Source organism: Prionailurus bengalensis, chromosome D2, assembly GCF_016509475.1.
Source record: "Prionailurus bengalensis isolate Pbe53 chromosome D2, Fcat_Pben_1.1_paternal_pri, whole genome shotgun sequence".
Classification (NCBI taxonomy): Eukaryota; Metazoa; Chordata; class Mammalia; order Carnivora; family Felidae; genus Prionailurus; species Prionailurus bengalensis.
This window is the reverse complement of record NC_057351.1, coordinates 47,184,009-47,205,706: the sequence shown is the minus strand read 5'-3', so window position 1 is coordinate 47,205,706 and position 21,698 is coordinate 47,184,009. Positions and strand designations below refer to the sequence as shown.

The window sequence follows — 21,698 nt, the reverse complement described above, 5'->3', positions numbered from 1 at the left end:
TTCCATTAATTTTTCAAGTGTGAATTGAAAATAAAAGCATAATTGTTATGTCTTCCTGGTGAATTGACCCTTTTATCATTATGAAGTATTCCTCTTTATCTTTCGTAATACTCCTTCACATAAAGTCTGATTTATCCAATATTAATATAACTACTCTCACTTTCTTATGATTGGTGTTGTCATATTTGCTTCTTTTAATTCATAGGTTCCTCTCTCTTTTACATTCCTTATGAATGTTTTGTAAGCAGCCCAGACTATTGGTCCTATAGAGTTTCCCATGGTCTAAATGTTGCTGATTACATTTTCATGGTGGTATTTAACATGTTTCTCTGTTCTCTGTCTGTAAATTAATAGTTAAATGTAGAGGTCATTTGCAGTGTTAATGACCACATTTACTACTCTTTGTGTATAAAAGCTTCAGGTTGTTTAAGTAACCTGTTAGAAGTTAACCTGACCCCCAAAATGAAATTAATTTTCTTTTGGGTGAAGAATTGACAGTTCATAATTAGCATGTCATGACTTGATTTTAAGTTATTTTTATTTTTATTAAACATGTTTTCTATTTTTTTTAATTTGTTTATTTTATTATTATAAGTTTATTTATTTTGAGAGAGAGAGAAGGGTAGGGGCAGAGAGAGAGGGAGTCACAGACTTGAAAGCAGGCTCTGCACTATCAGTGCAGAGTCTAACACGGGGCTCGATCCCATGAACCATGAGACCATACCACCAGCTGAAATCAAGAGTCGGACACTTAACTGACTGAGCCACCCTGGCGCTGCTAAGCTTATTTATTTATCTAAGTAATTTCTGCACCCGGCGTCAGGCTTGAACTCACAACCCCAAGATCAATAGTCACGTGCTCTTCCAACTGAGCCAGGCAGGCACCCCATTTCCTTTTTTTTTTTTTTTGTAAATCTTTATTAGAGAGAGGGAGAGAAACAGAACGGGGGAGGGGCATAGAAAGAGAATACTAAACCGGCTCCTCGCTATCAGTACAGAGCTGACACGGAGTTCAGTCTCATGAACAGTGAGATCATGACCTGAGCCAAAATCAAGAATCATATGCTCAACCATCTGAGCCACCCAGATGCCCCCTCCTTCTTTTCTATTTTTATATTTTTTTCTGAAATACTGTATATTCTAATAATATTTTTTCCCTGAATATTAAGTCTGTCACAGATATCTTCAGTATTGGGCCTTTATTGTATGAGTAGTCATTTGTTAATAAATAGTGTTCTAGCTGTCTGTAAAAGTCAGGGGGTACCTGGGTGACTCAGTCAATTGAGCATCTGACTTCAGCTCAGGTCATGATTTCGCTGTTCACGGGTTTGAGCCCCACATCGGGCTCTGTGATGATAGCTTGGAGCCTGGAGCTGGCCTTAGATTCTGTATCCCCTCCTTCCCTATGCCTCTCTGGTGATCTCTCTCTCTCTCTCTCTCTCTCTCTCTCTCTCTCCCTCCTTCCCTCTCTCTCAAAAATAAATAAAAAGCATTTTAAAAAAATTGAAAAAGTCAGTCTGCTTGCATTTTATTTACTGGCAAAATTAAGGCACTTGGACTAAAAAAAATGTCACTAATATTAGTTGTCAGTGTTGTCTTGTTTATTTTTTGTTAATTTCTTTTTTCTTTATGAAAAGTATTGTCTTGCTCAGGGTTTTCAGCTTTTCGTTTTACTGTTTTGTTGATTCTTGAAAATTAAGTGATTACTGAGCTGATCGTAGGAATTGGAATGATTTTATTTAGTTAAATAATAGGACACTTTGGCACCATACCTCCTGACATTCAGGTCTGATGAAGTAGAAATCTCTGGGAGTGCCTGGCTGGCTCAGTCAGAGAAGCTTAATGTAACTTGATCTCAGGGTCATGAGTTCGAGTTCCACATTGGATATAGAGATTATGCTTAAATAAATAAAAACTTTTAAAAATAAAAGTAGAAATCTCTGTTAAGTGGCAGCCTTGGTGCACATTCTCATCAAGTGAATTTTAATTATGCTTTTTTTCCCCTCCCTTTCTCATATCACAATATACTGGTTTTAAAATGCCCTTTGAAGTCACTTGCATGTTGATAGGCAAGTCCTAGATTTAATTTTAATGACTCTTTTCTTAGCAGGGAATGTCATTATGTAAAATTGCTTTCTCAATAGTACAAACTAAATATTACCATCAGATTACTAATATTGAAGACATTGGACTTTTATAAAAGTCACTGCACTCCTCACGAAAGAAATTTTTTTATGTAAAATTTTTTTTAAGTTTATTTTGTGAGAGAGAGAAACAGAGCACACAAGTGGGGGAAGAGCAGAGAGAGGGAGAGAGAATCCCAAGCAGACTCTGTGCTGTCAGCACAGAGCACGATGTGGGGCTTGAACTTAAAACTGTGATACCATAACCTGAGCTGACATCAAGAGCCAGATGCTTTACCGAGTGAGCCACCCAGGCATCCCTCATGAAAGAGATTAATATGACAGAGCATATTTTGTTTTCTCTGTTGATCAAGACATTTATCTGTGTACAATAAACATTGCAGTGGCTTTTATAGGTGTCATTTTCTTCCTTACAGAAAATAATAGCAAGTCATTAAGACCAATGGAGTTTTTTGGTTTTTGTTTCAGTTGACATTTGCCAATAAGGTATTTCTAGAAAGGAGAAATAAGTTTATTAACAAGACCCTTTAGAGCATGCAGCTTTTAAGAAAAATCTTTCCAAAAAATAATGGCAGATTATTTGTTTCAGGTACCGAACAGTACAGTGAATACACAGGCTATGCTGAAACGTATCGTTGGGCCCGAAGTCACGAAGATGGGAGTGAAAGGTGAGTTCATTTCTGACTTTAGTATCACTTGACCAAAAGCTAAGGATTGTGGGCTTGACCTAGTACATTCTGTCTCCCATCTACTCTTATTTCAGAAATGTAACTGCCTTTTTATGTTCGGTATTACAGGTTCATTAATAGTTAAAATAGTATTACCATTTCCATATACAAAAGGGAAGAACAGAGAAATAAAAGCCAAAAGTCTAAGCCAAGAACAAGAAGGGCAGAACTCTTGTTCTTTTTTTTTTTTTTTTTTTTAATTTTGATGTGTATTTTATTTTTGAGAGAGAGCTCACAAGCAGGGGAGGGACCAGAGAGAGAGGGAGACACAGAATCCAAAGCAAGCTGCAGACTATGAGCTGTCAGTGCAAAGCCTGATGCGGGGCTCAAACCCACAAACCGTGAGATCATGACCTGAGCCGAAGTCCTATGCTTAACAGACTGAGACACCCAGGCACCCCAGGACTCTTGTTCTTTACCTGTCAGCTTCCAGGTTGTAAGGAGTCAGTGGAGGTTCACTTCCAAGGCCAAACTTATTTAGAATAAGTTCTTATTAGAGCTTAAAGCCTTTAACTGGCTTATTTAGTTATCCTGAATTTTTCTGTGAGATTAAGTAGGTGGCGAAACATGTTGAGAAAGCTTGCCTAATGCCACAGAACAGTTAACAGCAGTAAACTTTGCTGTTCCTGTTTCCTTATTTCTGACTGAAAAATATTTTTATACTTTGCCATTTTTGCTTCCTCACAAAATTGGTTTACCAGGGGTGAACTTTTATAGAAATGGTGCCTAGATAATATTCCATTGTGTATATATATACCACACCTTCTTTATCCATTCATCAGTTGATGGATATTTGGGCTCTTTCCATAATTTAGCTATTGTTGATAATGCTGCTGTAAACATTGGGGTGCATCTATCCCTTTGAGTCAGTATTTTTATATCCTTTGGGTAAATAATAGTGCAATTGCTGGATCATAGGATAAAGAAGATTTGACATATACACACACATTCATACCTACATACATCATTCATACACGCATACATATATACACACAATGGAATATTACTCAGCCATCAAAAAGAATGAAATCTTGCCATTTGCAACAACGCGAATGAACTAGAATGTGTAATCCTAAGTGAAATAAGTCAATCAGAGAAAGACAAATACTATATGATTTTATTCATATGTGGAATTTAAGAAACAAAACAAATGAACATGGTGGGAGGGATGGGAGAGGCAAGCCAAGAAACAGACTCTTAACTATAGAGTACAAACTGAGGGTTACTGGAGGGGAAATGCGTGGGGGGATGGGTTAAATATGTGATGGGGATTAAGGAGGGCTGTTGTGATGAGCACTGGGTGTTGTTTGTAACTAATGAATCACCTGAAACTAGTATTATATTGTATATTAACTAACTGGAATTTAAATAAAAATTTGGAGAAAGGAAGAAAAAAGAAAGAAATGGTACCTGAAAGTAAGTGTGTGTGTGTGTGTGTGTGTGTGTGTGTGTGTGTGTGTATGAAAAAGAGCCATTGTTTCAGAATCAGCAGTTGCCCACCTACCCTTGCAAACTTATTCTTCGTAATATCTCAAATCCAACCCCTGGTCTCTCTCTCGTTTTGATTAAAATATTTGGTTGCAACAATTATGTGGATGTTTAATTGCTGATAATTACTTACAGACTAACATGAAGGTTTCTGTTGCCATTCTTCAGCATGAAAAAGTTGCTTGGCATGTCAATTTATGTAAGTCTGTAAAGAGAATATTGGAATATTTGGAATTTCACGTTTCCAAAATCATCTCACCCAGTCCTTATTTCCACAGGCAGTGTGTTACTGTCTGCTTTACTGTGTTTGTCTTTTTAAAAATAGTTTTGCACTGTCTGCAGTTGTGCACAGTACACATTTTTTGTAACACTTGACTTCTTGGGGTTATGTTTTGGATGATAGTGATACATGGCAATGTTATAAACCCAAGCCCCAAAGAGCAGGTCTTTGAAAGCCAAGGAGGAATGAGCTTTTTGACCTTTTTTTTTTTTCTTCTTTTTTTGGCGTTAGTCAAGATACAAATGACGTCTCGTTAGTCTTAGAGGAAAACCAAGAGCTAAGTTCCTTTTGTGTGGCCCCTAAATCCTTTAACTTCTGAGACTCACTGTAAATGATGTACCTGTTTACAATAGGTCATGTTTGTCATCTCTTGATAATTTTTCATGTTACTGTTTAATGCCTAACAGTCTATAATGTGAATGTCTTGAAATCTAAGAATAAAATGGTGTTTTCTGCCCTCCTGTTTTGCTGATACCTATGGCTACTGGTTTGTTGGTTTATTTTTAATATTTTAACCCTGCCAAATTCTCAGAAACCCGGCCTCACAAGGGTTATATCTTGTGAGTGTCTTTCCTTAGTCATCTTGCCCCTTTCATCCTGCCCCAGGGACGCCTGGCAGCGGCGTGGCACCGAAATCGTCGCCATTGATGCCCTTCACTTCAGACGCTACCTCGACCAGTTTGTGCCTGAGAAAATCAGACGCGAGCTTAACAAGGCCAGTAACCTCATTTCTTAGTTCATCTGGCAACTGTCATCTATTTACTGCCATTTTATTAATGCTGAAATTAATGCTTTCTGGTAATTCTTGCAGTGTCAGTATGTCTGCCCACAGCTCTCCTGATTTAATGGGTCTGTCAGCTTGTACAAGATGTACTTTCCATTTCGTAATTGCTTGATTACTGATGCCAGATAGACTGTTGCTTGATATTGAGCCCCACACATGCATTTAGCTCATCAAGTACTTTTACTTGCTTTGGAACATTATTATTTTAAAACCATATAGAAGTGAATGAGTGCTAAAAATTTTTTTCACACCTTTCAATGATGTCTCTGCAAAGGTATGCTGTTAGGATTGATGCAGATAAGCCATAAAAGTTAAGTTTTATTATAGGTAAGATTCACTTGTAAACTGTTTATTGATTAGATAATTTGGCATATTTATGATAGAATCTGTGATTTTCTGTGATGTTCAGTGCCGTCTACTACAATCATTTGTCTAATTGTATTACAGAAATATGAAAATGAGCCATACCTATTATTCAGATTTTCACTTCTGTTAACCATATAAATAAACTCTTATCATACAGTAGAGTACTGATTCTATTCTCTAGATTTAGGGCTTTACCAAAATGATTGATAATTTTAGATCCTCAAATTAACAGCCAAGGAAACTGACCCAATTCTGAAAACCATTGTGTAACTCACATTGTTATGAGATTGTTTGTTAAGATAATGAGATCTGTGGTTTTGCATGGCTACACATTGCCAGTCCCTACATAGACTTTTGATTATGACAGCAGACTGAGTGTACCATTGCAAGGGGATTGGGAGTGCCCTGGGACTGGCACTTCTGGCATTAAGTATATCCTCGTCACAGTTTCTGCTTGGTCTTACCACAGAAATGGCCTCTCTGTGCTACTCTGCTTATCCTAGCTCAAACACCTTGCCCTTCTTATAGTTAGTAAAGTAAACAACCAAATAATCCATAGCGGCTTTTACTACTCTTACACATTGGTATATATTTTGAGTGTAAAGACATTTATTATCTTGTGTTCTGATCTACTTGAGAATCTAATTGTTGAGTGTTTTCTCATACATAATCTATTAGGTTATTTTAATGTTTACAGTTCTCAAAGGGATCTCTTAAAAATTTTGAAGAGTAGGGGTGACTGGGTGGCCCAGTTCATTAAGTGCCGAATTCTTGGTTTCACTCAGGTCATGATCTCATGGTTTGTGGGACCGAGCCCTCAAGTCTGGCTCTTCACTAGCAGTGCAGGGCCTGCTTGGGATTTTCTCTCTCTCCCTCTCTCTTTGTCCTCCCCTTCTTGCTCCCGTTTGCGCATGTGCTCGCTCTCTCTCTCTCTCTCTCTCAAATAAATAAACTTAAAAAAATGTTTAAAAATTTTTTTTGAAGAGTAAGTAAATGCACTATCTTCCAAAGTTAAACTTAGGTAACTGATAATCACGTGTATATATTTTTTTCTTTTTTTTTTTTTTTTTAAAGTAATTTCTCAGAAAACCTATGCAGAAAGACTGTTGTTTGGTATATCAGCAGGTATAATTTCTCTCCTTTACCTGATTCTGAAAGTCAGAGATTCTAGAACAAAATATCTTTTATTATGTTCAACACATTTTAAATGTAAGCCTTTCACTATTCCAAATTCCTGTTTCCAAATACATGATATTTTTATTATATAGCATATCAAGTAGAATGAGATTTATCTTTAGATTTTCATCAGATATTCCTTCCTTATTAAACACATATGAATTTGTCAGATGGTCATGGTCACTGATAATAGAAGACATTTATGTAAGCAGTAGGTAGTTTGGAAAAGAAATATGTGTAAAGGGAATGTGTTTAACCATAATCATACATTAACAAAAATTTAAAGGATAAAAATTTATATTCTTATGGATAAAAATTTATATTCTCACAAATACTTTTCTGTTGGAGCTAGATTGTTCACATTTAGAAATTATCTGCAAATATAGTTTTAAAAAATAATCCTGGGCATAAATAAATCTTTTTTAATTACCCATGGCCAATTGGTATTCTCTACATTTACTTATTTATATAGCACTAACCTTTTTGCCTCTCCTCAAAGACAGCAGAAAGTTAAAGATATGAAACCTTGGTGTATGTGAATAGGTTAAATTAGATATAAGTATTTGTAGAATGTAGAGTCCTTAGGAAACTCACTTCATACAAAAAGAATGAGCCTTTAACCTGGCAACAGAAGACGTTTTATTTGACTCAAATCAGTCAGTCCCAAGCACACTGCCTTGCTTATGAGAACTTCTCAAAAATATTTGTTAAATGCATTAGTTGGTGAGTCATTAAACTTCTTAGAAATTATTAACACAGTTTTTTAAGATAAACTTTTTAGATATAATTACATTATCTTAAATCACTGAAAATGTTACAAATTTATAGATATTTCCTACATATTCTTCACGTGCCAGATAAAGCCTCTAAGTCTACTTTCCATTCAAGTATGGAATAGATGAAACCATATGAAGCAGATGGATTGATAGTATGTAGTTCTCTGTTTCAACCTGCCATTGTTCATATCAGTATGCAAGTAAGTCTAATTTATAGTTCATAAAAGGTTCTTTGCGGTCAAATAGTGGTGGAAAAAATTTTTAATTATACAAATAGCAATAGTGAAAATAATAGCTAACATTAAATGATTGCATATGACATGCTAGGCACTCTACTTAGCACTTTAAATTTGATGTCTGATTTAATCCTAACCACCCAGGGAAGTGTAGATACTCTTCTTGTTTCCAGTTTAGAGATCATAAACGGAGCCTCAAGAAGTTGAATAACTTGCCTCACGTCACACAGCTGGGCAGTGATGAAGTCAGGACTTGAATCCAGGTTCCCCTGACTTCAAACCACTTTTTAAAAATGTAACTCCTTTCACATAGATATCACTATAACTAGGTCTCTTTCCAGACTTTTTACCTATTTCCATCTTAAATCACTGAGAATATTCTCTGCATTTCGTTGACAATCTCCTGCAAGCATATATGTCCTTGGTTACCTCTTTCTTCTCTTAAAATCACAATCCTAAACAGCGAGCAAGCTTCTAGTTGATTGCTTTTCTCCGTATCCTTTATTGTTTGATATACTTTTTAAAGGAACTTTGAAGACTTTCCCCCCACCAGCCTATTTATTAAATTCTCTAAGACAAGAAAATAGCACAGGTGTAGAGTAAGCTCATTAGCATGTGGGCTAACATTGAACAAGCACCTAGTTCAGGGCCTGGCACACAGGAAGGCACTTGATAAATATATGTTCTTTCATTCACTGCTGTATTCCAAAACATTTTCTCTTTTAGCCAAGATTGAGTTTTCTTTCTTTTTTTTTTTAAGTTTATTTATTTATTTTGAGAGAAAGCGATCTGTGCGCACACAGGCTCCACCTGTCCTATTGGACCTACATCGTGACCTGCAAGCAGAGTTGGTTTTTAAAAGGAAGAGTCTGTTGTCTTTTATTTAACTGATACTGTGAAGCAGTGTTTAATTCTGTGAGGGATCAGCTGGGTGACACTGTAGAGGAAAATTATCTTTGTAGTTGGAAGGATTTATGACTCTAGCTTGCAAAAGTGGCATATAGCTCAGCAAGGGAAGAAAGAAATCATCTGTGAAAAGTTGTATTTAGCCATGTTAGACTCATTCAAGTAATATTAAGTAATGAATACATTTCATAGAGGTTTCTGGATCAGAAATTGAACGAAGCAAACAGACCACCCCAACAGGAAATCACCACCATTTATGGATTTTTTTGTTATTGCCCATCAACAAATTTGGAAAGAGGTTGTTATTAAACCAGAGCTTAATTAACAAAACCATTCAATACTGGCTGCTGGTATTTCTTTTTTTTTTTTTAATGTTTGTTTATTTTTGAGAGAGAAAGAGAGAAGCAAGTGGGAGAGGGGCAGGGAGAGAGAGGGAAACAGAGACTCCGTTGAAGGCTCCACGCTGTCAGCGCAAAACCAGACATGAGGCTTGAATCCATGAGCCCTGAGATCATAACCTGAGCTGAAGTTGGTCACAACCCACTGAGCCACCTAGGTGCCCCTAGATGCTGGTATTTCTAAGTTCAACATCTGGGGTAGCCTAGATAGCCCAGTTGAGAGAGTGTTAAACTGGAGGAGGAGTTCAACATCTGATCATTAATAATATTTTCTTAAGTACAGTTGACTCTTGAACAACTCAGAAAGTGGGGGTGCCAATCCTCTGTATAGCTGAAAATCTACATATAACTTTTGACTCCCCCAAAACTTAACTATTAATAGCCTACTATTGACTGGAAGCCTTACTGACAGCATAAGGAGTTAATTAACACGTAGATTGTATGTTTTATGTATTATATACTGTATTCTTAAAATAAAATAAGCTAGAGAAAAGAAAATGTTATTTAGAAAATCATAAGGAAGAGAAAAATACATTTGCAATACTTTAGTGTACTTATCAAAAAAATCTGCATGTAAGTGGACAATGCAATTCAAACCCACCTTGTCAAGGGTCAGTTGTATGTGTCACTTTACTTTTCAGAAATATTAGCCCCAAATGTGTCATTTTTAGTGAGTTTTTTCTTAAATCTCTTAATATAAAGAATCAGAGTAATCATAGATAACCTAATCCAATCTTTGATTTCACACATAAGGAAACTAAGGTCTGCATAATTCTTTCATTTTATTTAGTCTATCTAGTAATGTTACAATTAACATTTATTTATTTATTTTGAGAGAGAGAATGCATGCTTGTGCACAAGTCGGGGAGGGACAGAGAGAGAGAGAGAGAAAGAGAGAGAGAGAGAAAATACCAGGCAGGCTCTGTGCTGTCAGTGCAGAGCCCAACACAGGGGCCTCTATCTGTTGACCTGAGCCAGGATCAAGCTACCCAGGTTCCCCCAATTATTTTGTGGAGAAAAAAGTCATTCGTGATCCTACCTTTCAAATAGTTGTTTTCATTTTTGTACGTCCTTCCACATGAATAGTTTCATAAAAATGTATTCAAAAGTTGCCTATAACTTTGTATTTTACCTATTCAACTATATATTGTAAATATTTTTCACATTTTCTAATATCATCATAATAATTTGTTTAATGGCCATAAAACTGGTTGGATTGGTGTACTACAATTGAACTACTATTTTTGAATAACTTGGTAGTCCCAAGTTTTTCTCATTACACGTAATGTAGTAATAGACCTCTTTGTTATTTAACCAAATAACAAAAGAAATTTACAAAAGATGAAAATTTTGCAAAATCGTTATTACTTAATCTAAGGATAATTTTTTTTTAAAATAGGCTCCATGCCCAACGTGGGGTTTGAACTCACAACCCTGAGATCAAGAGTCTCATGCTGTACTGACTGAGCCAGCCAGACACCCCTCTAAGGACAATTTTAAGACTCTTGATTAATAATATTTTATTTTCTTCCACAAGATTCTTAAGGATCTTTTTATATTGTGTTTGTTTTTAAGAGATCACAATATTATAAGACCTCAGAAAATCAGCAGTGGTACCAACTGTGTATTAATTTAAGTTAGACTAGTGGTAGATTGTCTCCAAATAAGTGACTCTTTGGGAATAATAATTGTAAATTATTACTCTAGCTAACAGTATAATCTATTTCCATTATAATGAAAGACATAGTTTAATTTTATCTACTTGAGCCTGCTAAACTTGGTGTTGAAGCCTGAGCTCTTACTTAAGAGTGTGTGTGCTCATGCATGTGTGTGCATGGATTTTTGTGACTATTCCCTTGAGTACCATCTATTTCCCAGGTCCAGTTCTGGGCCTGTAGGTTTTTACAACTGTTTTCTTGGTTTTATTTTTCACTTTCTTTGCTTCCATCCTGTATCTCTGTATTTATCTCATCACTTTCTGGCTGGGCTCTAGTTTTTACCTCTAGGTACCAGTATTTTCTTCCTGCCTCTTGCTTTTCTCAAAGCTCCCCATTGTATCCTTCGGGATACTAGAATTACCTTTGTCTTCCTTCTCTTCTTTCCTTCCCATCAAAACTCATTCTGAGATGAGTGTTCTTTGGTATTCTCTACTTACTGTCCTAAGGTATGAATGCTTCCTCTCTTTCCCTTTAAAGTTGTTTATTAATAAAAAATAAATAGCTGTCATTAGTGATTATGGTCAGGATGTGACTATAGAGTTTGAGCTGGCTTTCTTTTTATTCTTACTGCTCTGATAAATTGCCTCAAGTTCTCTGGCAGTGAGTGTGGGGGGGGGAGGGATGTATTTGTTGCCAGCATGGAGTTCTTGAGAACTCCTAGTACCTTTCCCTCTGAAGTAAGAACTTGGCAACTCCACTCTTTTGAGGTCTCTATCCTTATCTGATCTTTATTTGTTACTGCAGGGGCTGTAAAAGCCCTGTTTTACTGTTACTGCTGTAAAAGGAAATGATTCTGTGATTAGTGACCCTGCTCTGGTCTCTAGCATTTGAGGGATATTTCTCCTTACTGCAGAAGGGAGAAGTATGGGTTGTTCCTCTAAAGGAGACTTAGAAGAGCTTGCTGCTTCTCTCTTATGTCTGACCTTGGAAATGCTTGGTTTAAACAGAATAAAAGAATTTTGCATTTAATCACTATAAATAGTTATTCTTTTTTTAAGTTTTTAACGTTTATTTTTAAAAGTTTTTTTTAATGTTTATTTATTTTTGAGAGAGAGAGAGAGTGTCTGTGTGTGTGTGTGTGTGTGTGTGTGTGTGTGTGTGCGTGTGTGTGAGAGAGAGCAGGGGCAGGGCAGAGAGAGAGGGAGACACAGAATCTTACGCAGGCTCCAGGCTCTGAACTGTCAGTGCAGAGCCTGATGCTGGGCTCCAACTCACAAAAGGTGAGATCAGGACCTGAGCTGAAGTCAAACACTTAACCGACTGAGCCACCCAAGCGCCCTAATGTTTATTTTTGAGAGACAGAGACAGAGCATGAACAGGGGAGATGCAGAGAGAGAGGGAGACACAGAATCCAAAGCAGGCTCCAGACTCTGCGGTGTCAGTGTAGAGCCCTACACAGGGCTTGAACCCATGAACCACAAGATCATGACCTGAGCTAAAGTCGGACGCTCAACCAACTAGTTGAGCCACCCACGCACCTCAAATAGTTACTCTTTGTACCTAATTACTCTGAATTGTTTTATATCTTTTAATTTCTGATTAACTTTTTAAAGTATTATTTGATTTGTTTTGCTTAAAACACGAAATGCCGGTTAATTTCAGTTTTATAGTTTGTTTTTGTTATGGCCATTTTTCAAGATAGTTGTGGAGTTTTGGGTTTTTTTTTTTTTAGCACAATTGGTTAGCACTTTACATTAGACTTTTCTTCTAATAATATAAATATTTCAAATTCTCTGTTGTTAGGCTCTGGTTTCACCAAGGTATGTTTGCTCATTAAAGAGGAGTCAGCCCAGATATGTAGAGATGGCAATAGGAAGAGACTAAAGCCATTCTGACAGCGTAAAAGAGAGGCGGCACTAACAGGAGGCTAAGAAATCATCATCTTCATGTAGGCCTGTTGAGGAGAATTTGACAGGGAAGCAAGCGGCAAAGTTATGTGTATTCTGACAGAGGCTTTTCTCCCCCTTTGGCATAAAGGCAGAGACTCTGTGTCTTTAAGAACCTGCAAAAAAACCCAAACAAACCTGAGCTCTTGATATTTTTGATCTGAAAGAGATTTTCAGAAGCTCCATGCATCTGATTATACAGGTAATTTGTGAGTTCTAGTGTAAGCTCTGTACCACAGCATTGAATAATGGTCTGGTACCAACTTATAATTAATATCTGTCAGGATTTACAGCCTAGGAGGGGGTGGAAGGAATAGCCTTGTTAATCTATCCAGACAGTGTGTAAAATAAATTTTTATACCTTTGTGGAAACTTCAGAGAGCAATTTACTGTATTTCTATGTGTGGGTTTCATGGAAGCATCTTTCTTTATCCTTGGTTTTTCTCTAGGAACATTTGTCACAGATCATTCTTTTTATTTTATTTACTATTATACATAAGCTATATTTTAGGCTTTGTTTGCTACTTGAGAGAACCCAGGGGAGATTTGCTTTGCTATTACATTAAACCTCTTAATATAGTCTGATAGTTTCAGAAAACTGAGAAAGACCAACTAGGCTGGCAGCAAAGAAATGGAAATCTACAACTTGGGGGCTTAAACTGCAGTCTTCTCATGTACAAAATTAAATGTTCCTCTAAGTAAGACTTAGCCAGTGTCCTCAGGATAGATCATACTTTTCTCAAAGTGACTAGCGAATGTTAAAATATTCTAGCTTAAAGCAGAGCTGTGAAACCAGAGAATCTTGGAGCTAGAGGGGACCTTAAAGATTATTTTATAACCAGGTATAGGAATCCCATACACAGTTAGTAGTCTTTAAGTCCCAGTAATTGAGAGAGCAAGTGTTAAGGAAGCACAGTGGTGATAACTCTTTACCTTAATGGAAAAAATGGTGTTCAGAAGCCTTCAAATAAAGCTATATGTTAAGTGTCTTTCCCCCCTTCAGTTCCTAGTAGTTTGTAATTGGGATCCCATCAGTTCTTGAAATACCTTTGATATTTTCATTTATATTTGTTTGAATCAGACAAAGAAACTGAGACTTGTCTGTATTGGTTTAAGGGCTTTGGCCCAGCATGAAAACAAATAAATATTAGAATTGATCATTTCTTACTCTCTTCTATAATCCCAGGATTTTCTAGTTTTCCCTCTAGTTTGGCCCCTAAAAAAAAAAAAAAAGAAAAGAAAAAGAAAAAATAGAGCATAAGCTTGGTAATAGCCACTGATCTTAGTACATCAGTCAGAAATACTGTTAGTGTCTAGTCACTCACACACTGTGATATTTCTTTCATCCTGCAGGCTTACTGTGGATTTCTCCGTCCTGGAGTTTCTTCAGAGAATCTTTCTGCAGTAGCCACAGGAAACTGGGGCTGTGGTGCCTTTGGCGGTGATGCTAGATTAAAAGGTAAGTAAATAAGTTGTTGTTAGAATGATAAGCATTTTGACTACAGAGAAAAAGTCCTTCAAACTTGGATTTCTAATGTTCTGTTTTATACAATAAGAGACCACAAAGATTGAAGAGAAAAACAGTATTTGACACCATCCTCTTTTTCCTTATTGTATTTAAAGGAATACTTATTTTTATTTGCTATTTCCCTGTAAAGATCTCTTTAGTCTACCAGACCAGTATTTAGTTGAATAGAGGGATGGAAGAGTCCAGAATGACTATGAAGTTTCAAACCAAAGTACCTGTTAAGCACTTTCCTTCACAGAAGTGATTTTGAGAGAGCAATTTCGTTGACTCACTCATTCACCAAACTTGTGAGGCACCTGCTATGTTGTAGGCACTGTGGTAGACTCTCAGAATGCAAAGGTGAATAAAATGTAGTCCCTGCTTTGGAATTCACAATTTGGCATATGAGAGAGAAGCATAGAAAATGCAATATAGTAGTGAATGCTTTAGTAGAGGTGCACATATGTGGGAGTACAGCTTGGGAGAGCTGCATGAAGAACATAGATAAGGAACCACTTGGGTACCCAAGAAGGATAAACATTTCTTACATCTTATTGTTTATGGTAGAAAAATCACAAAATCTGATCAAAGCTACTGGCCATTTACCAAATTATGACATTTACTTTACTCTCAAAAGTATCAGTCGTAGAAAATGGTATTGTATCATTACTTAAGAAGGATACTGTTCTGTGTCAACCCAACTGGTCTGTCGTCAACTAGGTGTGCTGCAATACAATCCTGGCATGAACTACCTGGAGTTAGTGCAAATTCCACAGGTTAAGGGCAAAGTCCTCCATAAGACCACCTCTACTTCAGACTCTAGCTGCAAGTCTGGGGGCAGGGTGTCCCCAGGCCACCTACATCTCTGACCAACTGGCTACCAATCTAGGAGGTTCCCACAAGCTCCTTCAGATTTGATAATTTACTAGAATGACTCATAGAGCTCAGGAAGGTGCTACTACATTTTATTATAAAGGATACACATAGGGTGAGATCTGTGAGGGAATACAGAGCTTCCATGCCTTCTCGCTGTGGTGTCAGGGCACATCTCTCTCCTCATACATCAGTGTGTTCGCCAACGAGAAGCTCCACTGACCTTTGATGTCCAAAGTGTTTTTGCTTGTTTGTTTTTTAAGTAGGCTGCACACCTCAGCATGGGGCTTGAACTCATGACCCTGGCATCCCGATGTCCAAAGTTTTTATTGGGGCCCCATTATATAGGTATTGTTGATTAAATCATTGGCCCCATTATTGAACTCAGTTTCAACTCTCCTTCCATTTGCTGGAAGTCAGTGGCTGAAAATCCCAATCCTGTAGCTATGTAGGGGCTCACCCAGAGTCCTCCTTAGCATAACAAAGACATTCAGGAAATTCCGAGGTTTTTGAAATTCTTTGTTATACTACAGTTAATAAAGTAATAAAATAAAACAGAAAACAGCCAACTGGCCTTGATAGCCAAACTAGATATAGATAAAAATCTACCTCGCTGGGAATAAAATAGTTGAGTCTGTCATTATTTATGAGTATGTTATTTTTGTAAAAATGTCACATTTATTATTTTTTTAATCCAGAAAAATATTATGAAGTGTGTAAAAATCATCAGAGTTCATTGTTAACGTTTTTGGCGATCATCTTTTCAGATATTCCTATTAACAATCTGTGTAACCATTTGACATTAATAACATAACACCAGTCTATGCTCTGACCTCTTCTTTTTGAAAACCATACAAATGTAAATGTACTGTCAACATTTTTAATAGCTATATAGTATTCTGTTGTATGTATTTCTACTTACCATAATTTATTTCACTGGTTCTCCCTTTATAGACAGTTGGTTTATTTTCTTAATCTTATAAGCAATACTGCAGTGTATAATTACATATGTTATATATGATTATTTTCTTAGGATTAATTCCTAGAAGTGAGATTAATAACCCAAAGGCATATATACTTTATATTTTGATACTTGTTGCAAGTTATCCTTCTGAAAGGTTGTATCAATTTCTATTGTCTTCCCTGCATAAGAATCCTCACTAACAAGGGATTTTTGTCAATTTTTAAAATTTCTCTGAGGTTCAACAGTTTTTATATGTTTATTGGCCATTTTTATTTGCTTTGTGAATTGTTTTTTTCACTCTTCTGCCCATTTAGCTCCTTGGAAATAGTTTTGACTTTTCAATGGATAGTAATAACTCTTTGTATATTAGGAAATATTGGAGCATCTGGCTGGTTCAGTCAGAAGAGCATGGGACTCTTGATCCTTGGGGTCATGAGTTCGAGCCCCATGTTGGGTGTAGAGATTACTTAAAAATAAAATTAAAAAAAAAAAAGAAATATCATTAATTGTTATATTATGTTGCAGGTATTTTTTCATTTATTTCAGCCTGTTGGGTTGTTGTCACGTGGACTTAATTTTTATGTGTTTACATATTTGTGGCATGCTTAGAGAAATCTTTTCCTTCATTCTAAAGGCTTTCACCCACATTTTTTTCATAATCAGAAACAAAACCTGCATGTTATTATTTTCAGTGTTTTGAAAATCTATAGAAGAAAGAATTTTTAGGTTTTATGAAATTATTTATCATCCTCAATTTGAGGAAACCTGTTTTTCATTCTGGGCTTATTGATCTTATGGCAGACGATTTTGCTGTTTTTCTGTGAAGTAAAATGAATGAGTAGATTCGTATCATCAATCCAAAAAACCAGATCTGCCATAAGCTTTGGTCATTTGTGATGGACAATTTGAGAAGCTTTATAAATGTCTTCCTTTCCTTTCTTTTCTTTGTGGCATAAAAATATTTTTCTCCGATTACAGTTTTGTTTCCCCTTGGTGAGTACCAAGCATAGTATTCAAAGAGTTTCATTATATAGCTCATTTTCCCAATTATTGAGATTTAAACTTAACAGTGACGTTTTGACAATTCCCTCTCCTTCGTTCACTTGAATAATCATAAAAATTAGAAGTAGTTATTTATCCTTTAGTGGGGAATTGTTTACTGAAACTGATTTTGAAAAGAAAGATACTGTGGTACATCTATGTAACGAAATATTATGTAGACATTAGAACTATTGCAGAAATACAACTGCCGACATGGAAGTATGTTTTTAGAATACTGCCGAATGGGGGAAATACATAGTATATATATTATAAACAATTCTGAAAATCAAATGATAAATATGAAATATCACAAATTTGAGATTCTCTGTGTTCATCTGTTTATGTGCAAAGATTAGCTATGGTTGTCTCTAGGTGAGTGATACAGATTTTTTTTTTAATTTGTACTTTTCTGTTTTAAGCTTATATTGTTTCTGTAACAAAAAGTCTTAGTAAAAAATTTTCTGACGACATGGATAGACCTTGAAGGCATTTTTATGTTAAGTGAAATAAGTGGGAGAGAAAAAGGCAAATAGTGTATATCTCACTTTTATGTGGAATATTAAAAACAAAAACAAAACACCTAGCTCATAGATACAGAGAACAGATTGGTGGTTTCCAGAGGTGGGGTATGGGGGTGGGTGAAATGGGTGAAAGGGATTAGAATGTACAAACATCCAGTTATAAAATGAATAAATCATGGGTATATAATGTATAACGTTGTGACTATAATTAGTAACAACTGTATTGCATATTGGAAGATTGCTTAAAGAGTAGATGTTGAAAGTTCTCATCACAAGTAAAAATAATCTTGTAACTGTGTGGTGATGGGTGTTAACTATACTTATTGTGATAATCATTTCTTAATATGTACAAATACCAAATCATCATAGTGTATATTTGAAAACTTACATAATTTTATATGGCAGTTATATCTCAGTTAAGAAAAACAGCCATCAAGACATTATAAACTCCTCTTTTATAGGCTCACTTTCTCATCAGTCACATAGTAGACATGGGCAAAGCGGGCATTTAAATCCTAGATGAATCTCCAAAAGAAGAGAGTACCAATAAAGAGATGTTTGCTAATGACCTGGTATTAGGGAGGTAGAGCAGGTGCATAGAAAGGATTCAAGAAGCTATGGTCCACTTGAGAGTATTGAGAGATGATACAAGGTTGGAAAAGTTGGAAAGCTAAAACCCTTTGAGAGTAGATAAAGACACAGCCAATATTAACTTTTTCTTGACTGGCCATCTTTATCTGTCCCTAGGTCTTACCAAACCTTTCACGAAGACTCTTTGAACCATCAGATGCTTATCCCTACCTTAATAGAGAAAGAAGGAAGGAAGGATAGTTTTTAAAAAAAACCACGGAGAGCAAACATGGGCATATGCAGATCCTTAAACTTCTATTTGTTTTATTAGCAATAAGACTAAATATTTGTTAATATGCTTTCTGCCTAACTATACAAGAGGATTGCAATTTACAACAATTTGATTTTGAACTGTTTTCATTATACATTCTGCTGACAACTGTTAAGATAATATTTTTCATATATTCATTCATTCAACAGACATTTACTAACAACTTTCTGCCCCAAAGCAGCCCATGTCCCTAGAACTAGAGGGTAGAAAAGAAGGGACATGGGGAAGAGGGAGGGGTTTGGTGCCTGTCGCCCACCAGCAGCCAGTCATCTCCTGTGTGCCTGTGCTACCATGTGGGCTCTCTCTGTCCTCCTCCTGGCCCTTCATCTTTCTGAGCACCCTGTGGAAGCCTATGAAAAAGAGCTTTTGAGTGAGTGTGAACTCTCTATTTCTCGGGCTCCTGATTATTCCAAAGTAACCCCCCAGTCTACACTAGGCTTTTAAATTTTATGTTAAAGTTTTAGCTGTTTTATTCTACCCATTTGTATGGTGCTTACCTCTGTCTCCTGTGCTCTTTCAAAGATCATAGTTTGTATCTTCTTGGAGGGGGTTGTCATACTTTGATTGCCTTGCAACAACACAGCTCTCTAGTAGACTCAGGAAGAGTGTAAGATTCTGTAGGTTACTTGGCATTTTTTCATTGTTAGAAGTAGCTTCTTTTTGTGGCTTTATTCATCCCATCTCAGTTAGAGACTGAAGTGGGCTTCTGCTCTAAGGGTACCACCAGATATCCATGAGATTTTTAGGAGATAATTTAAAACCATTTTGAAATGGTTGGTTTAAAAATAAAATGGTTTCTTTACCTCTTTTTTTAAAAAAAATTATTTTTGAGAGAGAGGAAGACGGAGCATGAGTTGGGGGAGGGGCAGAGAGAGAGGGAGACACAGAATCCAAAGCAGGCTCCCCGCCCCTCGCTGTCAGCACAGAGCCTGATGTGGGGCTCGAACCCATGAGCTGCGAGATCATAACCTGAGCTGAAGTTGGATGCTTAACTAACTGAGCCACCCAGGCTCCCCTCTTTTACCTATTATTTAAAAAAAAATTTTTTTTTGGAGCTACTCTTGGTGGCATAACAGTTGTTGTAGATGCTATATTGGTACATGAAAAGATGTCTCTGAATGATGTAGAACTTATTCTATGTCTTTGAGATTCTATACTTATTAGCTCAGACCCTGTATCCCTCTAATTTTGTCTGCTTGCTTTGTGAAGGTATTGAGTGGTACTCTAAAGTTCTATTATATTTTTGTCAATTCCTCCTTCCATTTCCTTCAATGTTTATTTTTTATATCTCTCCATACTGTGTTACCTGACTTGAGAAAATTATGCCTTTGCTAGTTTACTGTAATTAAAGGTATCTTGATGTTGTACTCCTGTGTATTTTCTTTTCTATACCCATTCCCTACCTTAGCTACCTAAAAGTGATTTGCAAATAAAATATGCTCAAGGAATTTCTCTTTAACAAATTTATTCAACAACCTTGTATGCCTTTCATTAATCTAGGGTTTTGCACATTCTTCTGAAATTGCCTATTAGCATCTGCCTAATTCCCTGTATTCCTTTAAGACTGCACTCTAGGGGTGCTTGAGTGGCTCAGTCGGTTAAGTGTCCGACTTCGGCTCAGGTCATGATCTCGAGGTTCGTGGGTTCAAACCCTGCATCAGGGTCTGGGCTGACAGCTTGGAGCCTGGAGCCTGCTTCAGATTCTGTGTCTCCCTCTCTCTGCCCCTCCCCTGGTAGTGCTCTGTCTCTCTCCATCTCACAAAAATGAATAAATATTTAAAATGAAAAAAAAAAAAAGACTGGGGCACCTGGGTAGCTCAGTTGGGTGAGCGTCTGACTTCGGCTCAGGTCATGATCTCACAGCTTGTGGGTTTGAGCCCCGTGTGCTGACAGCTCAGAGCCTGGAGCCTGCTTTGGATTCTGTGTCTCCCTCTCTCTCTGCCCCTTCCCTACTCGCATTCTGTCTCCGTCTCTCTCAAAAATAAATAAACATTAAAAAAAAAAAAAAAAAGACAGCACTCTAGTGTTAACTATTCCACAAAGATCCTCCTTCCTGTCCTACCTATACCCAACTGCCAACACTGCAACCAAGTTCTGTATTAGGATTCTTTAGTTTTAAGATATGCTAATCTACCTAATCACTTAAGCCTGAATGGCCACTGTCTACTGATATGGCAGAGAAAGACTGGGTAGATTTGGCCTCAGGGATTACTGGATCCTAGGATCAGACACTTCCTCTTGTGTGTTGGTTTCTCCAATACCTGCTTCTCTGAAGATGATACCTTCATTCTCTTCTATTTCCATTGGTTATCTCTCCATGGCAGGAGCTGGAGACCAAACAGTTCCAGGTTTACAGTACTGCAACTGAGTGACCCTAGTGGAAAGGAGAACTCCTCCATTTAAAAATTGGGCCAACTTAGATCACTTTCCTATCTCTTGAACCAAATCATTGTAGTCAGCAAGTCAGTAAACACTGGACACATGCCCAGTGAGATTCAGAAGTTTTTCAGTTGATTTTTTTTTTTTATTTTTTTAAGTTTATTTATTATTGAGAGAGAGAGAACACAAGCCGGGGAGAGGCAGAGAGAGAGAGGGAGACACAGAATCCGAAGCAGGCTTCAGGCTCCGAGCTATCAGCACAGAGCCTGATGCAGGGCTCAAACCCATAAGCCGTGAGATCATTACCTGAGCCGAAGTCAGACGCCTAACCGACTAAGCCACCCAGGTGCCCCTCAGTTGATTTTTATTGCATATTTATATTAAATGAAAATTTCTCTGAAATTATAGAAACTTTTTGTAAATTTATTTTCCTTCATACCTTATATCCCATTGACACCAAACTTAAATAATGTGTTTACTGGTTGTTTTGCTATTTTGGAATCAAGATAGCTAAACTCCAGAAAAATCATTGATCTAGAAAAGATAGGAACCTGGACAGTTCTGAGAAATCATTTTCTACCATGCTATCGTTGACCCAGCCTCTCCCTCTGGCTGGGGTTTGTGGG

The 21,698-nt window shown here is 36.8% G+C and overlaps 1 protein-coding gene across 5 annotated transcripts in view; it reads left to right on the top strand.

Moving 5' to 3' along the window:
• PARG (poly(ADP-ribose) glycohydrolase) overlaps nucleotides 1-21,698 on the top strand; it is a 130,905-nt gene that overhangs the window by 97,180 nt on the left and 12,027 nt on the right. For all 5 annotated transcript variants that reach the window (XM_043596851.1, XM_043596850.1, XM_043596849.1 and 2 more), the window contains 3 exons: nucleotides 2,734-2,812; nucleotides 5,247-5,355; nucleotides 14,240-14,345. In XM_043596851.1, the coding sequence (XP_043452786.1) occupies nucleotides 2,734-2,812; nucleotides 5,247-5,355; nucleotides 14,240-14,345 (294 nt within the window). The remainder of the gene's footprint in view (nucleotides 1-2,733; nucleotides 2,813-5,246; nucleotides 5,356-14,239; nucleotides 14,346-21,698) is intronic.